Below are 26,104 nucleotides of genomic sequence, written 5' to 3'. Positions count from 1 at the left end.
CGATCACCAACTCGGGTGCACCCCAGATTCCCAGCAGCGGAGGCTCAGGTTTCCTGTGAGCCACAGGTATCATACTGTACCACATACAACGTAGCCACACATCTCCCAGGGGTGGGGGAAAAGTACGTTAAACATAAAATAAATGAAACACTCATTTTGTGATTTAAAGTAGATTAAAATCACATACAGAGACAATTGTTGTAATAAACAGGCTTTCAAAAGGGATTATTCTGAAGCATTTTAATTCAGGTTCTTATATCACAAAATACAAGTTTAAAGTGTACATCAGGTATTAGAAACTGAGATGTAATATTCTATTATAAAGTACAAATATTAGATGCTTTCTTAAACTGCCTTCAAAATGCAGACGAATCTTTCCTGTATATAAACTGTACACAAAAACAAGGCACTATACACTTTATATGAGCCCCTTCACCCTGACATTTAAGCACTACAAAGTAACTGTGAATCCCATCATACAGTGCTTTAAATGCCTTATAACCTTGTAGGCACCTTACTCGCTGAAAAATATTATATATTTTTGCACACGCCTTGAGGCATAGAGAGGTTAAAATCGGGGTGTCCACTAACTCCATAGCTTTAGCCCTTATACCACTACAGGACACTGCGGCAATGGAGAGTAACTAGTGTACATACATTGAATTGTTCATCTGAGCCCTTGATGCAGCATTGAAAAAAGCATGACATGCCAGTTGCAAAAGGAATCTTCCCCGTATGTATATAGAGTCAACTATGTGCGTCAACGGTTAGCTCAGAATAGGTACTGGTACATAACTAGGTTTGTGTAATAACACACAAATCCTGAAAAAGTGAGTATATTGCATAGTTAAATACAGTATTTATATAAATAAATTCTATAGTATTGGAAAAAAAAAAAATCATTTACAAAAGAGAACCGCTTTAAAATAGGTACGTTTGCAGCCAAGGAATATATTTGCATTTCATTTAAGTGCACAGTAGATATTCGTTTTAATGTGTATCCTCTGAGAAATGAAGGATGCGGGATTTGAGAACGGTTCTCATGTACATTTACATTATGACACAATGCAATAGGCAGCACTATCATAAGACTTCACATCAGGTCTAAGTAAAGCCCTTCACCTCTGACTGTTCTCGCCACAACAGGCCTGAAACAAACGGAAGATGGTCTGTTTGACAGTCATATGCAGGAACGCAAAAGACCATGTAAAATGCAGACATTTAATAACAGAGCAAGTGCAAATCGGACAGTGTTTCTCAGTGATGAAGAGGTTGGAGGTGGAAATCAAGCTGAAATACTGTATAACTGGTGGGTTAAAGTTGATCCAGCACAACCTTAAAGGGAAGTGTAGTTTTTCAGAAAAGTCCTTTTGCTTTTTTAACATTAACTTGTTTCCACGATGGCAGTGTGTTGTACTCCTCTCTCGTCATTTCTAATGCAACCTAAGCATTTAAAAACAAAAGAAAAATGGGTCAGTAGGTTATATGTATAGATATAAGTAAATGCACTTCACACCCTCATTGACAAATCTGCTATCCACACAATTGAAATGAGATAACCGTGTGCTAAAGATGTGAGATTTTGCTGTACAGTATAACTTTGGACAAACACTTTAATCCTGTGTGCCTCAGTTATTATCTTTGCTGGTGCCTTTGGTCTCTCTCCAGTCTGGAAACCGTCATCAACACCCCAGCACAGAAATACTTGGAATTCCACCAAAGAGGTGGGTACATAAAGGACTCAGAATTAAAACGGAGTACTTTGTAATTGAATGGTGGGATATCAATTAATAGTGATCTTAATTAACTGAAGAAACTTGTTCGTGACTCCATTTACCATAATCACTGAATAGAAAAAGAACCAATAATATGAATTAATCAAGGCATTAACACAAAGAAGTGCGTTCTGGTGCAATACGCATTTTTTAGCTGTGTTGCATGAAATGTACTATAAACAGTTTGTTAGTGATATAGGATGTTGAGCAGACCAGTTTACACAAAGTCAGAGCTGGAGGACTTTCATGAGAAAATAAAGGAGAACAGAGCAACAGACAGAACCAACTACATCACATTTCAATGAGCGTCTGTAACTCTTCATATTGTTATTCTCCACATCGCAACTTGAAAGAGGAAAAATGGAATAGACTTGGGCCACTTTACTGTACGTTAATGTATCAAAATAAAGATACCCAACGATAGATGCCATTTCCTCTTACTACTATTGTGTTACTACAAAATATTGAAATGTGTGTATGATTTAAGATAATTTTCTTGATTATTAACTTGAATATAAAGTATTACTGTAAAGTCAGTTTCTTACCTCAAAGTCTTTATCCGAAAGATAAATTTCAAGCTTTAGTGGATCAACGCCCTCAGGTAGAGGGCGATCAAGAAGATCTGCCAGAGGATAGATCCTTTTACAAAGTTTAGCTAGAACATCCTCCACAAGGATTATCTGATTAGAGACTTCAGCGTCCTAAAGAAAAGAAAAACAAACTGAACGAATGTATGGAAAGCCAAGCATGTGTGTAAATGTCAAAACATTGCAAAGCTGCAAAGTTTATAAGCACTGTCTAGTAAACTTTCAAAACCATTCTCACTTCAAGTAGGAGATTACAGATGTGCAAATTATTAGCGGAGATTCAATTTCAAAATCCTACTTTATCAAATCTATGCAATACCACCGGCCACCACTAGTGGCACATTCGATTCATCCAGAAGTTCCAGCCCTTGAATAGCCTCTTCCTCCTGCACAGCAAAACACAAATGCAAGGTCTGGAACTTCGGGACGAATCGAATGTGCAAATGTTCGAATATTTGTCCGCAAACCGAATATGGTCAAAAAAGCAGCAGATAATACGCAAATCAAATTGACACATTCTGCCATCTCTACTTAAGATATCGTGCAGTGGTAGAGACGGCATTCATATAAACATCTAAACTTTGTACCAGGATTTATAGGTACTGTAGAGACAGCAAAATGAAATAACACATGGAATTCTGCTGTAGTGATACAGTATCTTGGAACATTACTATGGTACAGGTAAACAATAAGAGGCTCCTGATGAGAATGATATTGTTCTAGTAAGAATATAACAACCCAGTTGTGGGTTCAAGACATAAGTCCATCAAGTTCAACCTATACATGCTGAGAAATCTTAAGGGTGACATGACTCCCAGCCAGACATGCCAAAAATGGACAGATGAAGGAACTACTGATCTACTGTAGCTCTTTGCATACTCATCATTAGGATAAATACTGTAAACAATAGCTATATCCATCTAACATTTTGAATAGAATCTGAATACAGGAAATATATATATATATATATATATATATATATTTATATTTAGACAGTGGTCAACAAATCACCAAAAAACCTACTCGCCGAACAAAAAAATCTACTCGCCACCTAGTACCACACGTGTGCTGCTTGGGCCAATAGGAGCTCGCCACGATGTTAAATCCACTCGCCCGGGGCGTGCAAATGTATAGGTTTGTCGAACACTGTAATATATATATATATATATATATATCTATATAGATATATATATATATATATATATATATCTATATAGATATATATATATTTTGTTTGTGGGCTAAGGACAAAAAAGTATGCAAAAGGAGACAAGCAAAACCATAAAATGAAAAACAATGCAAGGTTAAAAGGAGAAGTATTTCCTATGAAAGAGCTTGCTTACACTTTCTGTGATCTGAGCGATGTCTTCCCTGTGCTCCCAGCTTGGAAACATGTTTGTAAATGTGAGTGGTTCCAGACCAGCATGAATCAGGTAGGACTTGGGAGGCTTCTTACCATTCTTCCCTAAAATGTACATTGGAAATGTTCAGTTATTATCACCTTGTAAAGGAGTCAGACATTAGCAGAGATAAAATATCTGTACAGTCACCTGTCGCATCTACACATGAAACCCAGATGTATAAATGTCCGAGTTTAGGTCGCAAAATATTTGGTGACATTTTATTCACGTTTCACACATATTCGTGACATTTTTAGCCAAGGCTTGCACTCCTGTTTAGTTGACATATTTTGCACTTCCAGAACTTAAAAGATGGGAGAACGTGTTAAAAAAAAAAAATCATACATGCAAAAATTATGCAACTACTGTAAAATGTAAATATGCAAAATACATGCATTTCATTTTGCAAAATGTATTATACATACATCTCAACATCTACAGAGCACTGATGTAGCAGGCTTTATTGTCCCTTCTGGAACATTATGGTGGGATATAGCATGATATTCTGTAATGCACAGCTCTGGAAATGAAATTCTGCTATGTAACGGTACAGTGTGGAACAAGCTCACATGCTACATTTGTAGGTTGACAAATATCAGTAGGAAGATAAGTTTCATGTTATGGAGTCTCTTCTCCCTCTCCATACAAAGTGGAAATTTTATTTTTGAAAAAGCAATTTCAGGAAAATATTTGCCAGTGTTGGGGATTTTGCTAAATTTGTGACCGCTAAATATTCTGCAAACCCTAACACGTAAGCAATTAAGAGGTTGAATCTTGTCCTTTTACTACTGTATACCATTTTGAGTACATTAAACGTGCTTAAGCATTGATTATTATTAAAATTCACCAGCAACAAATCTGAGCAAAACAATTCTGCAAACCGTGTCGGGCAACCAAGAGATGTATATCTTCTACTATTTATTAAAGAATTGCTTACGTGTGCCAATTCTATAACTTTCATTCATATACTGTCTATAATGATTATTTCACATCAATTGCATTCATAATATCTAATGATTGCGCTCTTAAAAAAAAAAAAAAAAAAGTAGTGACTGAAGTCTGAGACATTGGAAAATATTCCCTGCATTGCCAGGCCACTTTGTTTTATTATCCGAGGACGCCAACCCCAATAATAAAAAAAACAAACACTGTGCGCCATAATTGTTATACACATGATGTAAACGAGCAGACTCCCAATATAATTTTTATGAAGTCATTTATAATGACTTCAACGTGTTGAGGGGAAAAATAAAAAAGTACAGTATGCACTAATGTTTTCCAGAAATGATCCCAACTTCTTATCACTACTTTGCCATGTGTCTGTTCATCTTTATGATGCTGCAAGTACAGAAGCATCAGAATGCCACAGGACTTCCGGCATCGTGACTATGGTAGGGGGGGATCCTGTGAACTCACGATCAACACACACCCCCCCCCCCCTCCTTCCAGAACACTAGCAAAGTCCTCACGACTATCTCTGAACATCATAAGGGCACTGGGAATATGTGGTTAACAGGATTCCCTCAGCAAAGTGGGTCTCATTTAAAAGGTTAAAAAAAAAACAACACTCAAATTCACATGCCTTAAAGAACAACCTTACGAGAAATTGGAATAAAATCAAAAACAGGTAATTCTCCGAATAATAGAAATGCGGATCTTCTAAACTGTGTAGTAAATGTATTTTATACCGCTGCACTGCACAACTTCAGATATGTTTTGTGTTCGCAACGAATAGTTTAAAGTCTGCGACATTTTGAAATATAATCCATTGGTCCGAGGACTGGAATCTTAAAATCAGGAACATATGTTGTTGTTGTTATTATTAAAAGACCATTTTAAATACATTTAGTGCTTTAAAATTGCTTTGTGGATGTTTGCTGTGGTCCAAAACACGCCTCCCAATGAGACCTTTAAACTTTATTTTCTAGTTATTTTAATATTAAACAGTCTTTATTTTAGCATCAAAAGGTAAATGGTAAATTTACTACCGAATACAAGTATGCTTTAATAAAATGTATGCTGCGAGTCTGAATTAAACACCAATATTTTTCACCGACACACAAAACATTTCAGTTTCCTGTCCAGCTTCCTTTAAGGACATTCTCGTAAATTAATATTAAAAAAAAAAAAGAGTACTTGGTCCATGCAAGCCTGGCTTTCCATTACATATAAAATCAATATCAAGTTTGGTTATCAGTTTTATGTAATCTTGCCTAACAGATATAGATGTGACATGCTTGATTGACTACAATGGCATGTTATGCACAAAGGAAATAATGTACTAACTTGCATTGGCCTCACTTTAAACCATGCATGCAAAGAAACTTCCCACCATCAAGCCTTTCAGGCAGTATTCTTTACAATATCACCAGCTAAAATATATAAGAAGTGCTGTTTTTCCCCCTGCAATAATTCGATGTACAAACTGCAGCTGAAACAGGTCATAACTAAGACTTGAGTAAATATTAATTAGGGCAGCATGAGCTGCAAACAAATACATGGTGGTGTCCTAAAGTTGATGAACTTTCCTAGTTCCCACCCAACCCAGTGCGTTTGCCAGTCAGGGAGCCAAATTAAAATTCTAAATCACACACTCCTTTTGGTGGTGTAATAAAAATGCACATCCTGTGCTATTTAGCTTACAGTAGAGGCAACGATTATTCTAACACTTGCCTTAAACTAGCTGGGTTACATTCTGGGTATGTGCTGGGTATGTTCTGGGCTAGTTTGAGGCATGTTTAAGGCATTTCTGCATTGACTAACGACCCATAGGATTAACACAGCAGGGATCCCTGGCAGTCCAATTCAGTTTGAATGGGACTGCCAGGGACCCCCGCTGTTAATCTGATAGGCCATTAATCAATGCAGAAATGCTGGGGCTAGTTTAAGGAAATGTATTCAGAATGTACCTGGGTGTACCTGGGTCTTTTGGGGAATTGCCACTGGTTTTTGTTAGAATAATCGCTGCCTCTACTGTAGCTCATACCAACTCTTCATAACTTCTGAATCTGTGCTGAAGCAGGGATATCCTTAAAACCTGACCTGTTGGTGGCCCTTGAGGACTAAAACCTACAGTTTATTTTGTGCCAATCTATAATTTGTTTTCCATCTTTGAAAATATTGAGTCTGTGCCATTTGTTACCATGGCACTCTATTGCCACAATGTGTATGAATGGCAGTGGCCATTTTAATTTCCCTGGAAGGCAAATTCAGCAATTTACTTCTCCAGAAAACGACAGAACTTTAAAATGGTGGCATTGCTAAAACAGCAGCAAAAAGGTCCGTACACAGTAGGCTTGCGGGTTTAAAAACCAAAAACATTGAAAGATCTATACCCACAGCAATTCATTCAAAGGGTTTCAAGTCAGAATTCAAATAAATGTGGCAGTTAACCATAAGGGAATGCAGAGTATAATCAGTCTGATATCGAACTTAATACGGTCTGTGTTCCATAACATGGGTATAGGGAATTCCTTGCAACTCGGTGCAATATCAACCCGTGGAACTCATTACTACTGACTGGCAAGAGCATTAGAGCAGCACTCTTGTGAGAGAGACACACAAAAAACAAACACGTTTAATAGGTTTGAAGCAGGGGTCTCCGGAGCTGAACTGTCTTAATTTCAGCCCCATAGACCCTCTGCTTCCCTAGATATTTACCTCAGAAGAGGGTGTCTGCACTAGCTCTGGCTGGGCTAGTTGGGGCTAACAAAACGACGTGTACCGTGGGCCAATACGAAGCCGTGATGTCATCCCTAATGGAACACAGATACTGGCGCACCCTTCCGAGATAAGCATCTCGGGAAGCAGGGGGTTCCCGAAGCGCAAATCAACGCGGTTCAGCTACAGACACCCCCTGCTGTAAACCTATGTAAAAAAAAAACTGCTACTGCTGCTTTAAAGGCGTTGAGAAGAAGATTAGACAAATTCATGGTGGCAATCCATCCTCAGATTAACGAGCAAGTTCAACAATTTATGGCAAAGGAAACAGGGGAGTTTCCCTTCGGAGGTGCTGGTTTTTAACTCTTCTCTATCGCTTCCTGTGCTGCCATTGTGCCAGACAGGACAATGGGGTTGATCAGACGGTGTTGGTGATTCTTATGTCCTTATGTGATGGCAATACAAACCAACTTGCATATCTAGAAGTCCACATTACCTTTGCAATATTGTAGCACAGTCTCCATTGCACTCTTTCTATCAGTATCCCATCGAATCCGAGCCGATCCAGTAATATCATTTTCAACAGGCCACCAGCCCTGCCATAGGTATACCTCGTGATGATTGTCAACGAGGAAAAGAGCTACAAGCAAAATTGGACAGAAAAAAATATATATAATAATAATAATAAATAATAACAAAAACAAATACGGACCAGTGCCCAAAATGGTGAATAAATGTCCACTGAGTCCATGGGTCAGAGGTCACGGCGCCTTGGAAGAAACCGGAAGTGCGTCACGCGGTGGATCTTCTCACAGCACACGAAGATTGTGTAGGAGCGGCCCCGTGTGTGTAGCTGTGCTTTGCCGTGCTATTTGTCGGGTTCCTGCGGCTAACGGGAGGAGTGTACGACTACCCCCCCACTTGTGCAGGTGTCTGCAGAGGATTTTCTTCATCCAGAGGAATTCGCTATTGCCTGGTGTTATCACGCTTGTATTTCCAGTCCTGTTGTAAGTAGGGTTCTGGTTTTAACCCCTGATTACCCGCTGCAACAGGCATCCTTGTTTCATAAATTAGTTTTTATTTACATCAGCTTCTGTGTTTCATGTTCTATGTTGTCAGTTAGTATTGTTTCATGTTTTATGTTGTTGTGTTTACAATACACACTATGATTATCTTCTTGTCATTTTTTTCACATGTCACCAATCTACTGAGTGGAGCTTGATCTCACGACTGATTGGACTTTACCTTGGACTCAGTGGACATTTATTCACCATTTTGGGCGCTGGTCTGTATTTGTTTTTGTTGTGCTTTCTCTGGTGCTGGTTCTACCAGTCCATTCCTCGCTGCCCTGCTATTTTCCCTTGTTTTCATATTTGTTAACTCTTTTTATTAGTCTCTTTATTGTCCTTATTGGTTTATTGTGTTATTATTGTTTTGTGATTAGCGCTGTGTAAGCACATTTCTTTTTGTTATCCTTAATAAATAATAACACACACACACACACACACACACACACACACATACACACACAATATCTGAGAACCTTTAGACCTTGTCAGGTAACTTTGTTTATAAATGTCCCAATGTTTTTCAGATAAAGTAATCTATATTGCTTTGAATGGGTTTAATAACCTCTACTAGATCTTTTGGTCTCTTGAACCCGAATATTCACGTCTCTGTATATGGGAGGGGGTTTCTAGCCTTAATAAAGAGGGAACTCCCAAACTGTACCCGTGCCAGAGTTTCTTGCCAATAATTCATACAACTACTGTAGCTTCTTGATTGGAAGAACTTGAGCGATGCAATTGTACCTCTCCACAAGAGTGTTAAGTATCCTCGTTCTTAATTAAATTAATTCATATTGTAATTACGATACGGTGCGCCTATTTAAATATAACTACGTTAAAGTGTCTTGAAGAGCTACAACCAACTGCTTAACCGCTTCAGCACTGCAAAGTCTAGAAGAAAACATCCAATTTTCGAGATTATCACATTGCAATGAGTTACAAGACCCTTGGGCTGTCAAGGGATTAAAACCAAGTTGTGTTTACAAGATAAAAAGACAGATGGTAACAAACTAATATGGACCATATGTAGTGAAAGATCATAATTGCAAACATGCACTCGGCTTTAAAAAATGCAAATCCAAATACTGTCACCTATTAGTGCAGAAGAGAAAGGCAAAAGTGTTGAAGCGCTACAGACAGACAATCAATGGCACTGGCTTAAGGTACAGATAACTACTGGGCCTGAGAATGGTGGATACTGATGACAGGACATTTGTCAGCCCATCGAGTTAATTGTGGCCTACACAAATGTTAGTTTATTCATGTTACCCAAATGCTGCTCTGGAAACATATCCACCGTAATCCTACATATTTCTAAATGCATTATTATAAAACCAGCAGAATGAAAAGTTTTACCTTTACTACCCAATACACTCAACCAGACTCTACAAAGTAACAAAACAAATAAGGGCTGTATACATGTCTTGCTCATGTACATTTTCTCCTGCTTCTAATTGTTCTTTAACATAAGAACATAATTTAGCAGGAGACTAGACAAGTCTGTGCATGTCCCCTGCTCATATCAGACGTAGGTTGCGATGCCATTTTGGGGACCAACATTCGCATTGGTCATGGAATTCTAGTGTACTTTGCAAAGCTTTTGAGACCCCATGGGTTTCTTCTTCAAGCGTACTACGTTTCTCCAGAAATAACAAGGCTACAAGAACTTTTAACTACTTATGTAAAATCAGCAGTGAATTGAATGTGTACCTGGCTGCGGAGCTGTATAGAGGTCCTCTTGTAGAAACGGCATGGAGTTGACAACAGTGGAATCTCTTGAAGGGTACATGTATTCTGAAGCGGCAAACTCTCCCGATGAACTACTAAGGCTAAACAACCGCGGTGTAAAGTTAAATTTCCCAGGATCTGCCACAAGGAGGTAAAGTGGTCATTAGTAGGGGAAACGGTTACATTTGAAATATATCGCTAATGGTGAAGTCCCACTTTCTCCTCGATTATTTTGGTTTACTATTCTAATCTCATACTTTGTTGGGAAATCGGAACTGTTTACTTACTATTTTGGACAAGTGGTGTAAAGGTACCTTTTAGATATCTCTTATATAAAACACTACCATTGTGGATAGCTCCTTCTGAACAAATCCTTAATCACTACATTATTGCAACTACTGATTCCTGCTTTCCTCAGCTAGAATTATGTATTGCATAGTACAGTATGTTGTATTTTTATCTTCCTTTTAAAAAAATGGCTTTTTATCCTAAATGTAAAAAGTAAAAATATGTTTCAATGCATTGAACCACTTTTCAACCTCTTCATTGCTCCAACTGTCTGAAATCTAGAGTAAATCTGATCAAAGTACTTTAAATCACCGGAAAGGCTCAAACAAAAAAGGTATATCCTCTATGCTACCCTTGTTTACAAATGAAGTTTTCACATACATTCATCATTACTGATGTTTTCAGGAAAATAAAATCCGCTTGCCTAAGATACTGACACATCTTGGCAACATATGTATGACAACATATCCCCCTGGCAAAAGGGGAAGTTCACTTTGAGAGGAAATTAGTGCACTGCATGAAATAAAATACTTATGCTGCCTCGGAAGAGAAAGATTACAATCCAGCTTGTAAAAGAAAGTTATTTCAGATCTTGGCAACAACAATACCTTGCAACATGCAATCATAGGCTTTACGGTCTCGTCTTCCAAGGGCATCCCAGAATCCTAATGGTTCTGATCCCTCGTCACATTCATGTATGGTCACCTTGCTGCTGCTGTGTAACCCGGCTTCTAGAGGACATCTATAGGCACAATTAAAAAGGTACATACCAGTCATTACCACTGTCACCAAAAAAATAGAGGGCTTCAAGCCAAAATGAATGTAACAAATATTCAACTCAAAAAGCATTGATTCATCAACGGTAGATTGTTTAAATATTGACATTTATTAGGAAAATGCTTTTGAGGAATCCCTTTTTCTGGCTCTTAATATGGAGCATATTTCTGGGCTACATAAAAATCAGTTTGCAAAGGACAGGTTTCTTATACTTGACATTTTATTTGAATGTGTGCTACCTTACAAGACCTGACCACTGCAAGAGTTTTGTTACCACAAAGAAATAAAAGTCCATGCAGTACATTAGCAAACCAGACATATCTAATCTAATCTTGACAACTAGAACAATGACAATGACATACACTGACATCCTGTGTGCGGCAATGCATTATATTTTCTGAAAGTGCATTAGTTTCTAAGGCTGAGTCCCCGCTGGCACTGAGCGTGCTTATGCTTGGAGAGTGTCCTGCATGTGCCGGGTGTCCTGCCTGTGCTCGCGAGCGCGTTGGGGGGGGGGGGAGAGGCACATAGCGAGTAGTTGAGTGCGCGGGGAAGTATAGGTTTTTTGTTTACTTAAGCGCCGAGCGGGTGAGCGTGCGTGCCCGCACGCTGTGAGCAGGGACTTACATATAGCTATATATGTAAGTAATCGCCGCCTGCTCAGCGCTAGCGAGGACGCAGCCTAACAGGAGAGTTATCTGATGAACACCGGCAGAGCCAAATAAGCAAGAAGATGAAGAATGTCTACAATTTGGGCGTGGGCTCCAGTACTTACTCTTCTTTTATTTTGTTGGCTGCAGTCCTTGCTACTTCTTTGGTGTGGCTCTGTGCCTTGCAGCCATGCCAGAGGTAGATCAGGGCTTTATTAACATTGAGCAGGATCATAGATGTCCGAGATCGGAGGCTGCTGCAGTGACAAGCAACCTCAACAAGATTCCCCTCCTTAGGAACTTCTCCACGTACACAGTACAATCTCCAATCACCTGCAAGGAAACAAAATCGGGTGAAAGGTGGGAACAAAAAAACAAAAAAAAAATAAAAAACCACTTTTGCAGCAAATCTGGACGCCATGGATGTAAAAATGAGAAGCAAAAACAAGGCAGATAACCGCTGTATAATAAACTAAAACGGATATGCAACTTAACACTTTGGGTATGAGCCATTCCCTAATTACACCACACCAAGCTGATAATTACATACATTAAAAAAAAAAAAAGGCTGCCAAACGCACAACTTGAAGGCAAACAAGGGTCACCTTGTCTACACATTTCCCAAGAATGCTATAAAACCTAAAACTACATTAATGTCCTGGCGCTTTTCCATATTTAAGATATATTAATGTTAAATAATTTAAATTGACTATATTAGCTTTACAAGCTCTATTGGGTCACTGTTCTCACGTTTCCCTGAATCTACATTCCTCCAACTTTCACTGCGTGACCTCTGACTAGTATTCATCTCAGAATAATTTTTTTTTTTAATTGTGCCTTGTAAGGAAAAAAAAAAATGTAGGCAATCGCCCAATAACGCCAATACCTAGGGTTGCCAGGTGGCTTCTCCAAAAATACTGGACACAATGGTGAAAGGTGCGAGATGCTCGAGAAAAGCCGGTGGGGAGGTGTGTCATTTATAAATGATCAAACAGTTATGTCATTTTTTCAAAATATCACTCCAAGTGTGCACCAATTTGCACCATTTCATATTCTATTTCGTAAAAAAATTCTGCGGACGGAGCGCCCTTCCCAGAATTTTGTTACGAAATAGAATATGAAATGGTGCATACCTGGTGGGAAATTTAGAATACGTAACGGTCAGATCATTTGTAAGCAACATACCTGCAGTAATACTCTCAACCCCTACCAAATGCGCGGCCCCCCCCCCCCCGCTCCAACCCCCACACGCTGGCTACTCAGGCCACACACACAAAAAGAGCCAGAAGTGAGAAACATACAAGGTGTGTAAGCATACAACACATGACAGTAAAAACAAAAAACAAAACTGTGCGCTACTACCTAACTACCTATAAAGTTTAAATGTATAAATATATACAGTGCAGTGACTATACCATCAATAGTGATAAAAAATTTATAAAAAAATTAAACCACAACTTCCACAGTGAGATAATTATACATTAAATAATAAATGCCACATAACCGTGTTGGGGATAAGGGCGTCTGCAGCTGTAAACGCAGGGGTGGCTCAGCACCCCACACACACTAAGAGAATGGAAACAAAAGAAAACAGCGCACAACGCCAAATAGTGAAGCAAATTCAACAATATATTATAGAATTAAAAAGGGGGTAATATATCTGCGTACATGAAAAAAGTTGGTAAAAGGCATGTAGTGTGTATCACACTGTTTACTACTCGGCAGCTGTTAACTGTAGAATCGGGTGCTTGCTTCCCTCTGCTGATGCAGCTCAGTTGATTCTGGGGCAGGACGTCAGTCTTTTCACTCCCAAGGGGATTTCCCTTCATGCAGCCAGGTTCAGCAGCTGGTACTGGGGCTCGGTGAAATCACTCCTGCTTCCTGGCCGATATGAAGCTGCTCCTGTACCTCGGCAGGTGTATCCTCTGCACAGAGGTTAAAACGCAGCTTGCTGGGGTGCCCTCAGCGTGCCACGATGCCGCTCCGTCGCGGGACGCTGTGTAATGACGTCACTGTCTACACAGCAGTGGTGGATTCAATAGGGAAGTTTGAACAGTCTTACAAAGTCTCTTACAAGTGTCCAAAACAGCACACAGGATGAAATAAAAACAGGACAGGCCAATACATAGACAAAGGCCAATGTAAGCAGATATAAGGCAATAGAATGTTACATCCAACTAGTTTCGTAGAATTAACTACTTCTTCCCTGAACTTCTGTTCAAACTTCCCTATTGAATCCACCACTGCTGTGTAGACAGTGACGTCATTACACAGCGTCCCGCGACGGAGCGGCATCGTGGCACGCTGAGGGCACCCCAGCAAGCTGCGTTTTAACCTCTGTGCAGAGGATACACCTGCCGAGGTACAGGAGCAGCTTCATATCGGCCAGGAAGCAGGAGCGATTTCACCGAGCCCCAGTACCAGCTGCTGAACCTGGCTGCATGAAGGGAAATCCCCTTGGGAGTGAAAAGACTGACGTCCTGCCCCAGAATCAACTGAGCTGCATCAGCAGAGGGAAGCAAGCACCCGATTCTACAGTTAACAGCTGCCGAGTGGTAAACAGTGTGATACACACTACATGCCTTTTACCAACTTTTTTCATGTACGCAGATATATTACCCCCTTTTTAATTCTATAATATATTGTTGAATTTGCTTCACTATTTGGCGTTGTGCGCTGTTTTCTTTTGTTTCCATACAACACATGAATTGTATATACATTCCTTTAATAGTCACTGAAATAATAAAAACATTTTTTAAAAGTGTGCCGAGCACGTGCCTTTGAAATCAAACTTCTTTGCATTTTATCACTAAAATTGTATTTTTATATTTATGTTTTTGATTGAATTAAAGACTGAGCGGCAGAGCAAAGAAGTTTCACTTTTAACGCACGTGCTCAGAACACACACCCTTTTTTTTTTACTGGACAGAGTGTGTCCAAATACAGGACAGTCCGGGTTCAATACCGGACACCAGGCAACCCTACCAATATCCCAAATAAACCACATGTTTCAAAAGTGGGAAAGAAAAAAAAAATGACCAGAACAGCATTGTTTAATTAAAAGTTTTATCAGGACCTACTCTGTGCGTTCTCTTCCTCCTCTTCCCTTCTGCCAGCATGTACTATCATTCCACCCTGGAAACATTGTAAAAAGCATGGATGTTCTTTCCCTTGGAGCACTTGGACCTGTAAATTAATACGTTCTGATTAGCAAGTTTTTCTTTTAATCCAAAATGCCAAACAAGGTTGCCATTAAAATTTGTGTTTTATACCTGGCTATGTTTATTTTTTTCTTCAACCTTCCAAATGCCAAAAAGTGCAATGATCTGGTGGGTTACCTTTGTGCAACTGTGTACATCACAAAACTGTACAGATACAATGACTTTATACGTTCTAGATGTTACTTGACGTTTTTATGCCACATTCAGTCTTTGTGAGCAATTATGCATGACTGAACTAAAATGATTTAGGAACTAGGTAATAACTCTGAAATGAAAATGTACACAAACAGCAGTGCGGTAGATTGATAGTATATTGCCTCTGGAATGCATCAAAAATATTTACAGATTGAAATATGCTATATTGATTTATACAATACTGAAATCAAATGTTTTTTTTTTTTTTTTTTGCAACACCACAAGTGGATATACAATAGAAGTTTGCAATACTGCCTAGACAGGAAACACATTTTTTGCCTATGAAGACCCCACATGAATAGCTATGAGTACCAGGAAACTGCACTTGTGGAGCACCCATATGGTACCTATACCTTTTAGGTCTGTCCTTTGTCTCCTCTGATGCTTATACTGTACATATTACCTGCACTCCTCCCTTTAGAAGGATGCAGCTGGTAGAAGGATTGGCCTTATATTTATGGAAAACTAAGAACAATTCCTGTGCTCCTACCAATTGGGCTGCAATATACTAGTGACATGTTTACATTTAGAACTTATGTCTGTAACAAAAGGATTCATTGGGTTGCAGCTTTTCATCATGATTCAAGCCTGCTTGCCTGGTTCCTGTTTTACTAAGCAGTTCATTGGAGGTGAATGGCTCTACCCTTCAGGATAGAGCTCCTTACCAATTCTCCAATTAGAATAAAGGTATTATACACCAATTGTCAGTCTACACATCACCCTCCATTGAAGTGTAGGTGAGTGTTTATAGCAGACAAACAGAAAGGTGGTGTGTGTAAGTACGGCCAGATTTTTACTGCACACAATCACAAATAAGTCTATGCTTCATTTACTAACCCCTTTAGGACATTTTCACACAGTTCACAACGTTTATGACAATGGACAATGGACAATAAGAAATTACATATATTAAAGCAGCAGTTCAAGCAATATCCTGCGTGTGTTTAAAAAAAAAGACATTTTAATGTTTCTAATGTAGGAAGCATTTCCAAAGTGACAGCCCCTTCCCCTTCTGATAGGCTCTGGCTCTTGAGCCCCGCCCTCTAGTCAATCATATTCCAGACTGGGCAGTTATTCCAATTACATTGCCCAGAATTCTGTACAAGAACCGAATTAAGTAACCCGGAGCAAGCAATCGATTACAGGAGAACAGATTGATCTGCAGCTTAGCTAACCACTTGTCAGTGTGCAGATTGCATTGATACACATATTGAATGGGAAGAAAAAAAAATATATATATTTTTTTAAACAGCAGCAGCTTGAACTGCAGCTACCTGCTAAACGGAGTTTACCTTGACGAGATTGGCAGGCTTGAATCAGGTTTTGATTAAAAAAAAACTGCAACCAAATGACTCCTTTGTTACACAGGCTTCTAAATGTAAAAATGTCACTAGTATATTTTAGCCCAATTGGTTGGAGCGCTGGAATTTTTCTGTATTCCTATAATGCTTGCCATATAAGGGTGCGCCCCCGTGCCGCGCTCATGCTTGAGTGGCGACGTCACCAACTCTACAAGCATGAGTGTTCGGGTGTCCGGCAACTTTTTCTGTAAGCGCAAGTGGGGGTGCGTGGCCAAAACACTGACTGGCGCCGATTGACCGAGGAGGCCATGTTACCCCTCAGCGCACCTCAATGTCAATTTAATTTGTCTCGACAAGCGCACAGCGCCCCTGAGCTTATGTGCACGCTCGCGCTATGCGAGCATGGCCGGACAAATTTAAATTGATTGTGCCGAAAGCGGCAGCGTGGACACAGCCCAAGTCTGCGAGCAGTAAATTCAATAAACTGCAGATCTGCCAATAAAGCAGCGGTGCTGTGCTGAACAAGCACAAACAGGACATTTAAAAAAGGACTGTCTGTCCCTTAATGATTAGAAAATCATTGTCATCAACTTTACTTTAAGGAACCTTTCAAATTTAAAGTCATCTTAAACTTATCAAGAGACTCATGTTTAAGGATCACTAATTCTCTAATTTTTTTAGTGACCACATTACTTATAATCTCACGCTCTGTGCATGCTATTCGGTTATTTAAATAGCGCTGTGCTATAAATAGGAAGCTCCATTTATGGCAGCCCCAGTTTTCCTTTCCTGTCTCTTGTAAGTAGCTCCAAAGAGGATAAGAAAGGGACTACAAACTATTGTAAACTGTATAACAAAAGTGTCTCATAACAAAAGTGTCTCATAACAAAAGCCGAATAAAAAATAAAAAAGTGAAAAACAAACATAAGAAGCATGATAATTTATATTGGACAAACAGTGTTTTTCGACCTTTACTATAAACGAAGAACTTGCCTGTGCTCCTCTTTCTTCATCAAGCTCAATGGTCATTAGGGCTGAAGTTCCCTTTTCACTTACAGGAGAGTGACGCCCTTGCCAGAAAAAATATGCACATTTCTCTTTTCCAGCTACCCTTACGTGCTCAGTTTTTTGACGTTGTCCAACTGCAAGCAGAAAAACAAGATATACTTGCATGATATAGAACACTGGTCATTATCTAGAAAGAAAGGAAAAATACTTTATAGGTAGTTAAAAAAAAATGCATTAATCCGTGATGTGGGGGTAACCTACCCTGACCTTACTTTAACTGGAATGCAAGTCAATGGCCATTGATCGCCGCATCAGGGTGCATGATCCACTTTGGAGCTTGGTGAATCTACCCCTAAATGTCTTCAAATGGAATGTGAACGTAAGACGGCCATGCACTAACTTGGTGTACAAGAAAGGTGTATAGTGCACATCACCGAGCGCTCTCAAACCAAACCGCTTCAGACTTTGTACGATTTCTAATTCCTACACAGAACCAATATACTGTACAGAGCCGATTTTTAACTACTCGTCCTTCATCCTTTTGTATACGACATGTTGAAGACGTCAATGCATCATTTATGCAACAATGCCAGTGCACACGGGAGGTGCTGCAAGTGAAACCAACCAGCATCCACACTGGTGAACAACTAAAAGCAATACCACCAGGCTGGTCAAAATAGAATGCAGCAAGTAGAGACTAGAGGTCAATCTATTATCGAGAGGACTAGTGTGTATTTTAGTGAAGCCGTTCTGCAATGCATGCCAACCAAAGCTACTCCGGGAGCAAAAAGGAACATTTTCCCATTTACCAGTTACAGGCTTTAGTTCACCGTTTGGCCTTCGGGTCTAAAAATTTTACACAAAGCTTTAACACTGAAGCAAGAAAGATGTATGAAAAGTACATTACCCTATTTGCATCATGTTCAATTATGGTAATTTCTAAGCAAATATGTTTCTTCTCTCTGGTGTGTGAGGCCGGGATGAATGGGGCAAACAAGAGTATAGGCACGTAGTCGGACGCGCTTTCAGTGCCAGTATATAGATTATGTCATACAGTGAAGATCGTAAAACATATGGGATTGCAACTCAAATCATGTCAGGATATCGATATCTATATAGATATTTACATATCTACACACACACACACATACACACACACACACACACACACACACACAAAGTTACAGTGGGTGAAAAAGGCGACAAAACCCCCACCGTTGGCAAATAGCCAATAAAGAATATCTCTTGTGAGCATATTCACATGTCTAAGGCTGAGGCCCCAGTACCTCCGCTGCACGCGCGCACGCGAGACTGGCGGCGCGTGCAGCCGACTCCCCGGTCTGCAGTGAGTGACGGGGGCGAGGCCATGACGTCACCCGGCAGGTTCGCCCTCATTGGCTGAACCGCCGGGGGGCGTGGCTTAGCGCTCCGTCGCGAGTCCTGCTCTCAAATCTATTGAGCGCAGGAGCAACTCGCGCCACAGCACTGCGGCCCCCCCTCGCAGCGGGCCCGGCGCCATTGAGGGGAGGGCTCTCGTCCCTGCAGCGTCCGCCACAGCGGGCGCTGCAGTAGCCAGCGGGGACCAGGCCTTAGACAGGTCTGCAACCCTGCCTTTCACCATTATCACCTAGCGTACAGTGCTTCCACTGCATTGCATTTGCTTACAAGGGTTCCATGTAACAATGTATTTCAGGCAAAAGGTGAAACATTGTGTGCCCATTTGCATGTAATTTCCAAGAATCCCTTGCTGCAGTGGAAGCACTGTATATAGATATATAGATAATTCGGTAATAATATACCGTAAAAGTGAAGTCTAGTATTGCTTTGCCAATTGTTTTCTGGTTGGAGATGAGAATGAGAACTTTAGTTAATGATCACCCAATGTACACAACCAAAATGAATGCTGAAGCATGTATTAAATGAGCATTTCTGCACACAGTGCTGCATGTATCTGAGATCTATTACAAACAAAGACAAAAGAATGGAGCCCATGCTAAAGATAATAAATATATCTACTGTAGGTGTGTACCCGATTGCTCATTAGTTTGAATTGTATTTTTTCTTGTTATAAAGCGGTGCGCAATGAACACGTTCATCATACGAACGATGTGCCCGACAGCGAAAAATCACCTTGTTTTTATGGTTTCCTAGTTTGTGTTTTACAAACAAATACTACAGTATATTCATACTGATTTTAGAAAGGCTATTCGATTACATATGAGCCCCCCAAAAACGAATAGAAGACATAATACCGTTTTCAGTTTAATGAAAACAGTTTCTACTGTATTCATATGAAATACTGAAACAGAAGTAAATTCAGTGAATCTTTTCTTCCCTTGCCCCAGTTTCACATATGAGCTAGATGGGAGTATTCTGCTAACATCACAAGCTTCGTGTTCACGACCGCTTGTCATACAAGTGCCTTTGAAATAATCAATAGCTCCCTTACCTGTAGTGCTCACCATGTACTTCCATTTCACCACATACGCATCTCCCTCGTGGAACTGACCAATACTCTGCTTGGGCAGCCTACTGTAATCAAATTCCAAGATATGCCATACATCAACTGAGACCGTAGTTATCTCAAATTGCCTGTGATCTTCTCCCTCAATAAAACCGTAACCGCGGGCAACATTTAATCCATCAAGAACCGTGCCTACAGCCGTCTGGGGAACTGGAACCATCAGCATGACATCATATGGCTTGAAATCAGTTTTCTGTTCTTCCTGTCACATACAGTAGAACAGACATTTGTTTAGTTACTTATTATATTAGGTACAGTATGAGAGACTTCCAGAAGCTCAGGTGACAAATGGGTACTGCTGTGTTGGTCCCACGTGAAACCAAAATTGAGCCATGAAGAAAAAATGACCTACGCAATCATCACACTTTATAGGTTTATACAATCTAGGTAAAGGACTACTAAAGAACGGGGTAACCGGTTTCTGCCTCTCATAGGTGCAGAGGCAGATACAGATCAAAAACTTGTTGAAAAATTCAGTGCACACTTCAACAAATTGTTAGATAATTAAATTACCAAAATATGGCACTTCATTATGTGTATATAATAAAAAAATTTTTTTTTTTTTTTTTAAATGTATGATTGAAGTTTGTGCACGCTCTGGATTTTTCTGCAACCAAATTGAGTTAATGGCACCAATATGTTTGATGTTAAAAGGACACATCTAGGTAATAAAGTCCTTTGAGTGCAGGAGGGGCCACGGCACAAGAGCGCCACTGTGCCTTCGGTACTGGAGACCACGGGCACTGAAGGAAGGGGAGGAGTCATCCCCCTTCTGTTCCTCATCTGTGTAGATCGCCTCCTCCCCAAGCAAAACCAACAAAAAAAGTCAAGTTTTTAGGATATCCCTGCTTCAGCACATATGGCTCAGTCATAGACTGAGCCACCTGTGCTGAAGCAGGGATATCCTAAAAACCTGACTTGTTGGTGGCCCTTGAGCACTGGGGTTGCCCACGCCTGCGACCTGCACAGAAGCGACCTCCCCGTCGGTCAGCGCCAATAGAATAAAGTTAAGATTCTGTGATCACTTAAAGCTGCAGACGAAGCAATATTCTACATGTTTTTTTCTTCTCAAATAAATCAGTTCTGTACTAGGAGAAAACACTTGTAGCTTGTTTTTTTTAACCACTCTACAATACATTAAAAGTCTTTCCCTGTAACTAGCATTTTTTTGTTTCTATAGCAACCATTTACAAAGTTGCATCGCCTTCCTCTTCTGAAACAGGCTCTGGCACACCCCCTTTTCAGTCCTGCCCCCTCTAGCAGTGCACCAATTGTATCTAGTGACTGCAAGGTCACATGATCTTCCCCACAGAACTTTGCATCTTGGGTCCTCTTCTGCTGCACTGACAGCCCTTTTGTGAACCCCCGAGCCTAATCTTTGCCGATTAGATCACAGGAGAACGGATAGATCAGCAATTTAGCCAATTGCTCATCATTGTGTGGATTATATTGATGTACATATTAAAGGGGAAAAATTAAATAAAAAACGCATCATGGACTGCTGCTTTAAGTTAACATAACGCTGCCATTAGTTTCGTTTAGTCCTATAATGGACTGCCCTTTTAAGATTAAAACCAGAAGAAAACCAGATTAAATAAGATTAAAACCAGTCAGGAACACCTAAACACATTGAATTACAATCCCTCAGAAGTGTAGCTATATTCATTCACTAAATAGATCTATTGCCTTTTGCGGTGGGAGTTCCTCACACAAAATCTTCTCATTGGGTTTCTTCATTTCAGTCCAATCCAGGAACTTTTCTTTAAACAGTATGGTTTCATTATGTTCAGTCAGCCGACCAAATATTGCCCAATCAGGACGTCCATGTCCTTTCCTAGACAATGACAGGAAGAACATTTAAAGACATCCCGTTTCCCTGAAACAAACATATTACATTAAATGGATTGGGTATCTTTAGGGTACTTTGTTGTTAGAGAGTGCTTGAGGTACTGCTGCTTTCTTCACCTTACATGTTAAATGTAATGTTAGTCTGTATCCTGGGAGCTTTATGTGGCTTCTACTATGAGCTGCTCTAGGAGGATTAGAAATACAAGAAAAGACGGACTATGAATTCAAGCAGAAGCCCAATCTTCTATACATAATGTGGGCCTCGACGCTGCTGAACATTAGCATAGACATCAAAGCACCCGACGGAGTCAAATAAATCATGTAAAGGAGGTGAATTACAAATAAGAACGGTAAATGAAATACGAAGAGAGATTTGTGTTTCTGTAATTGTTTAAAACAATGGTCAATATATATTAAAAGCAGAAATTAAACAATAACTGAAGTGCTAAGAAAGGCACTCGCAGAAAAGAACTCAGCTCGGCTTTAGTTAAAAAAAAAAAAAAAAAAAAAAAAAAAGAATAATAATCTCTTGAACATGTTGGATAGGAAGATGGAACAGGGTATCTCAGTACTTACTGACTCTTAAAACATTTACAGTGAGAGAAGACGGCCTTTAAGTCACAATTACGCAGGTTAGTAGTGGTTTTGGTTAGTGTGATGTTGGGCTTTGCTACCCTCCACCCACAACAAGCCTCTCTCTGTTGCCATTAGAAAACGATTATAGGGCATTCAGGCCATTCATTTGAAGAGCCATTATTTTGTACTATGTGGCGCTGTACAGACTGGCTTTGTAAGCTCTCCTCAGGGATTCCTTTTTATACAGTGTGCTTTTAGGTTGGTGGCACCTCTTATATTACAGTATATTTCCTGGTCTGCTATTGTTTATATTGTGTTCATTGGTGCCACATTAAATAAAAATGTACATACATAAATTACTCTACTTTGAGCCTCAACTTGAATGACTCTCCAGCACTAAACGGTTAAGGAGCAGGTGAAATACTATAACCGTGCCCTGAATATACGTAGTTTTGTTGATTTCCATTACCCGGTAACGGAAGCTACAATCACTGGAGCAAACTGCTTTTGATTTTTGAGTAGTGAATCTATAAAAAAAAAAAGTGTTCAGTAAAATAAGTTTAATTTCCCTTTTTTGTATTCTTTCACAAAACACATTCATAGAGTGTGTGGGCATATATGTATATATGGTGCAAGATAACAAAAATCATATCTTAAATCTAGGAACAAGCCAGTACTCAAATGGGCACTAGGCTTCACAAAACCGTATAAGTTAGGGTGGGCCGGCATATATTATTTGCAGTCAGCCCGTGTCTATTTGACCACCTTTTTATGTAACCACCTACAAGACGGTATGACAGAGGGCACATTCCCAAAAACAGTATGCAATAATGCACAAAAGAAAAAAATAGAGACGGACTTCTTACCTTGGTATAAGAGAATTGCATTCCCCGGGATCCAAAGGGTTAATATCACAGTTTTCATAATCAAAGATACCATTCCACAGGTGTTTTGCTAGCTGGAATGCCACCTTTCTCTGAGCTAAAGTCACCTCTTTACCGTGCCACACATACACCTCACTGCCAAAATCAAACACCAGAACCTACAAGGATCAACATTTAACACAAATGATTCATTACACTGAAACAATCTTAAAAAAGGTATACCATGCATAGCCCAACGTTTAAAAGAACAATCTCCTTTGGAAATCAATGTTATTGTTAACATTTCCTTTTAATAAACCCCGTTGAGTTAATTTTATGTTGTAACAAGTCAGGTAAAGGCTTGTATCTTTTTAGATTATTCCATCACAGAAAATGTTGAGTCCTAGTAAAAATCTGGATACACCTTTTGTGGGTCTATTAGAAAGTTGCAATCTCCTTTACTATACTCATTTTGTTCGATATTCAATGGAGACAGTCTCAGGCTGGTCCTCAAAAAAAATAAAAATTATTGTGCTTTGATCTCTCCAGGAATTTCTTAAAGACTGATATCGGACAGAACTGTATGGCTTATCATCAAAAGTCTACTTCTAGAACAGAGTTCTGATAGAATAAAGGGTTATTTTCAGAAGTCCCACGCACTAAAAAGTGGCTTAAAGTAGTAGTTATTTTTCTTCAGGTTTTTAAGGCAAATTTATTGATAAAGAAATCTACTTTGGATTGGTGGTAGATTGAAAACTTGAAAATGGTGACTAAAGCTAAAAAATGAGCATATGATTTGAACTTTTTACATTGGAGAAATAATAAGATCATATACCAATGCTCATTTTGAAAAAATATAATTCTGTGATATTATCCTCAAAATGAAATGCTAACCTCTTTAGACTGTAAAAGGGAACATCGGGGTATTTTACCCCAGAAATCATCATCAGGAACCAGTTTATCATCTGCTAAACGGTAGATACAGTTTGTTTCAATGATCGCAGTTTCATAGCCCTCATCTTCTTCTGGGTTTCCAGCACCTTGTATAAAAAATAAAAAATAATAATTTTTAAAAGGAAGAGAGAATTTGCAGGGCATAGTATCATTACAGTCCTATTTGCTTTCTAGATTAATTATTAATCTTTTTCCATTTGAAGAAAAAACACACTAAATAACCTCTTTCCCAACATTACCTTGAAATTCGGTCTGACCGCTTAAGAGTTTCCAGAACTCCCTTGCTGCGTGTGTGTGGGTGTTAATCCCTTCTTCAATAGTTTGTACATAACATGCTCTGCATCCAACTTCCCGCTTTGTCTGAATTAACGAGGCCAGCTCAGAAGCCTAAAACAAATGAAATATTTTAGTCAGTCACTGATGAAAATCTTTAACATACTGTGTTTACGATAATCTTGTTGAGGAACGATTACAGTAATCACCTAATTATTTTATGCAAACCATTAAAATCAAGCTAGTCTTCACATGCTCTGTTTCTCATTACATATTTTTTTCCGGAGACAGCTCTACTGTCCATATTATCCACCTGGGAGATATCGGCTGGGAAGGAGTCCAGAAGTTTCGTTCATAAGAGTTTGCAGGTGTGGTGTGTGTTGTGTGTTGTGTATTGCTTATTTGGGAGTGGTAAGAGTGGAAATTGTCCCTCTACCAAAAATTCATCATTTCAGGCAAACTAAACAATGATGGATGATTACAATGTATATAACTTTCAAAGAGGAAACATCATGTGCAATAGGAGGTAGAGGGGAACAGGTCATTAAACACTTGTGGTTTAAACGCTTCAGATCTGAGAATGGGGGAGCTGTACAACACAATACGGACCCCTCCAACACAATAAAGACTGAACCAGATGTGTTTACAGAACATCACAACTGACAGGAACTTCCTTTCACTGGAGAACTGACAGTTTTTTTCTCTCGAAAAAGCTTTCCTGTTATGACCCTAACATAACCTCAGACTTCGAACATATCTGTTTGTGCAGAACAACAATTATCCAAGTTAGCCCAAGTGTCATGCAGCGGCACATGCATCTTTCCCAGGGATTTCCTGACTCCAAGTCTGCTTCAAAGGGTTAACATGCTGAGCAGCAATAGATCTTTAAGCAGGAAAAACATAAATCAACTATTTCCTGGCCTTATATAGTATGATAGGTGACACAGCATCTCTGTGCTATTTAGATCGCTGCCAGAATACGTCCATCACTTGAAAATCGTGAGTCAGAAATGTCAACATTTCAGGACACTAACCTTAGCTTTTTCGATGACGTTTGCAAACTCTCCAACCCACAAGAAGCAGTGAAGTGGAGTGATCAGCAGGAAACAGTCCCCGCTGTTTAAGGAAGAAGCTCGTGGTTCGACCAACCTTGACTGAACATGTCTACGTCCTAAACACAAAGAACAGGAGTAATGTTGACGTGTCCACAAATGTGCATTATTCCATAACCGTGCTTACTTGTGTACCAAACTAAAGAAATATTATTAATAGGGACATGGATGGCACAATCCCATGTATATTCTTTTCTTGAAAGTCAAAACATTTCATTTGTTTTTCTCTATGACTGTGATTTTAAAAAAGAGAGATGGTCACTCTTGTTCCTCTACCTCAATATCAATGCATGGCCC

The 26,104-nt window shown here is 39.5% G+C and overlaps 1 protein-coding gene across 19 annotated transcripts in view; it reads right to left on the bottom strand.

Annotated features, from left to right (window-relative positions):
- Positions 1–225: 225 nt before the first annotated feature.
- SVIL (supervillin) overlaps positions 226–26,104 on the bottom strand; it is a 191,890-nt gene continuing 166,011 nt past the window's right edge. For all 19 annotated transcript variants that reach the window (XM_075587689.1, XM_075587697.1, XM_075587701.1 and 16 more), the window contains 15 exons: positions 25,730–25,866; positions 24,662–24,809; positions 24,363–24,508; positions 23,472–23,647; positions 21,868–22,015; positions 20,107–20,383; positions 17,643–17,791; positions 15,013–15,118; positions 12,058–12,265; positions 11,114–11,247; positions 10,200–10,355; positions 7,919–8,062; positions 3,706–3,827; positions 2,321–2,476; positions 226–1,443 (listed from right to left, as the gene is read on the bottom strand). In XM_075587689.1, coding sequence (XP_075443804.1) covers positions 1,357–1,443; positions 2,321–2,476; positions 3,706–3,827; positions 7,919–8,062; positions 10,200–10,355; positions 11,114–11,247; positions 12,058–12,265; positions 15,013–15,118; positions 17,643–17,791; positions 20,107–20,383; positions 21,868–22,015; positions 23,472–23,647; positions 24,363–24,508; positions 24,662–24,809; positions 25,730–25,866 — 2,294 coding nt within the window. In that variant the 3' untranslated portion in view covers positions 226–1,356. The remainder of the gene's footprint in view (positions 1,444–2,320; positions 2,477–3,705; positions 3,828–7,918; positions 8,063–10,199; positions 10,356–11,113; positions 11,248–12,057; positions 12,266–15,012; positions 15,119–17,642; positions 17,792–20,106; positions 20,384–21,867; positions 22,016–23,471; positions 23,648–24,362; positions 24,509–24,661; positions 24,810–25,729; positions 25,867–26,104) is intronic.

The sequence above is a fragment of the Ascaphus truei genome, chromosome 2, assembly GCF_040206685.1.
Source record: "Ascaphus truei isolate aAscTru1 chromosome 2, aAscTru1.hap1, whole genome shotgun sequence".
NCBI classification, from domain to species: Eukaryota; Metazoa; Chordata; class Amphibia; order Anura; family Ascaphidae; genus Ascaphus; species Ascaphus truei.
The sequence above is the reverse complement of the archived record's forward strand: the minus strand, read 5'-3'. Positions and strand labels throughout refer to the sequence as shown.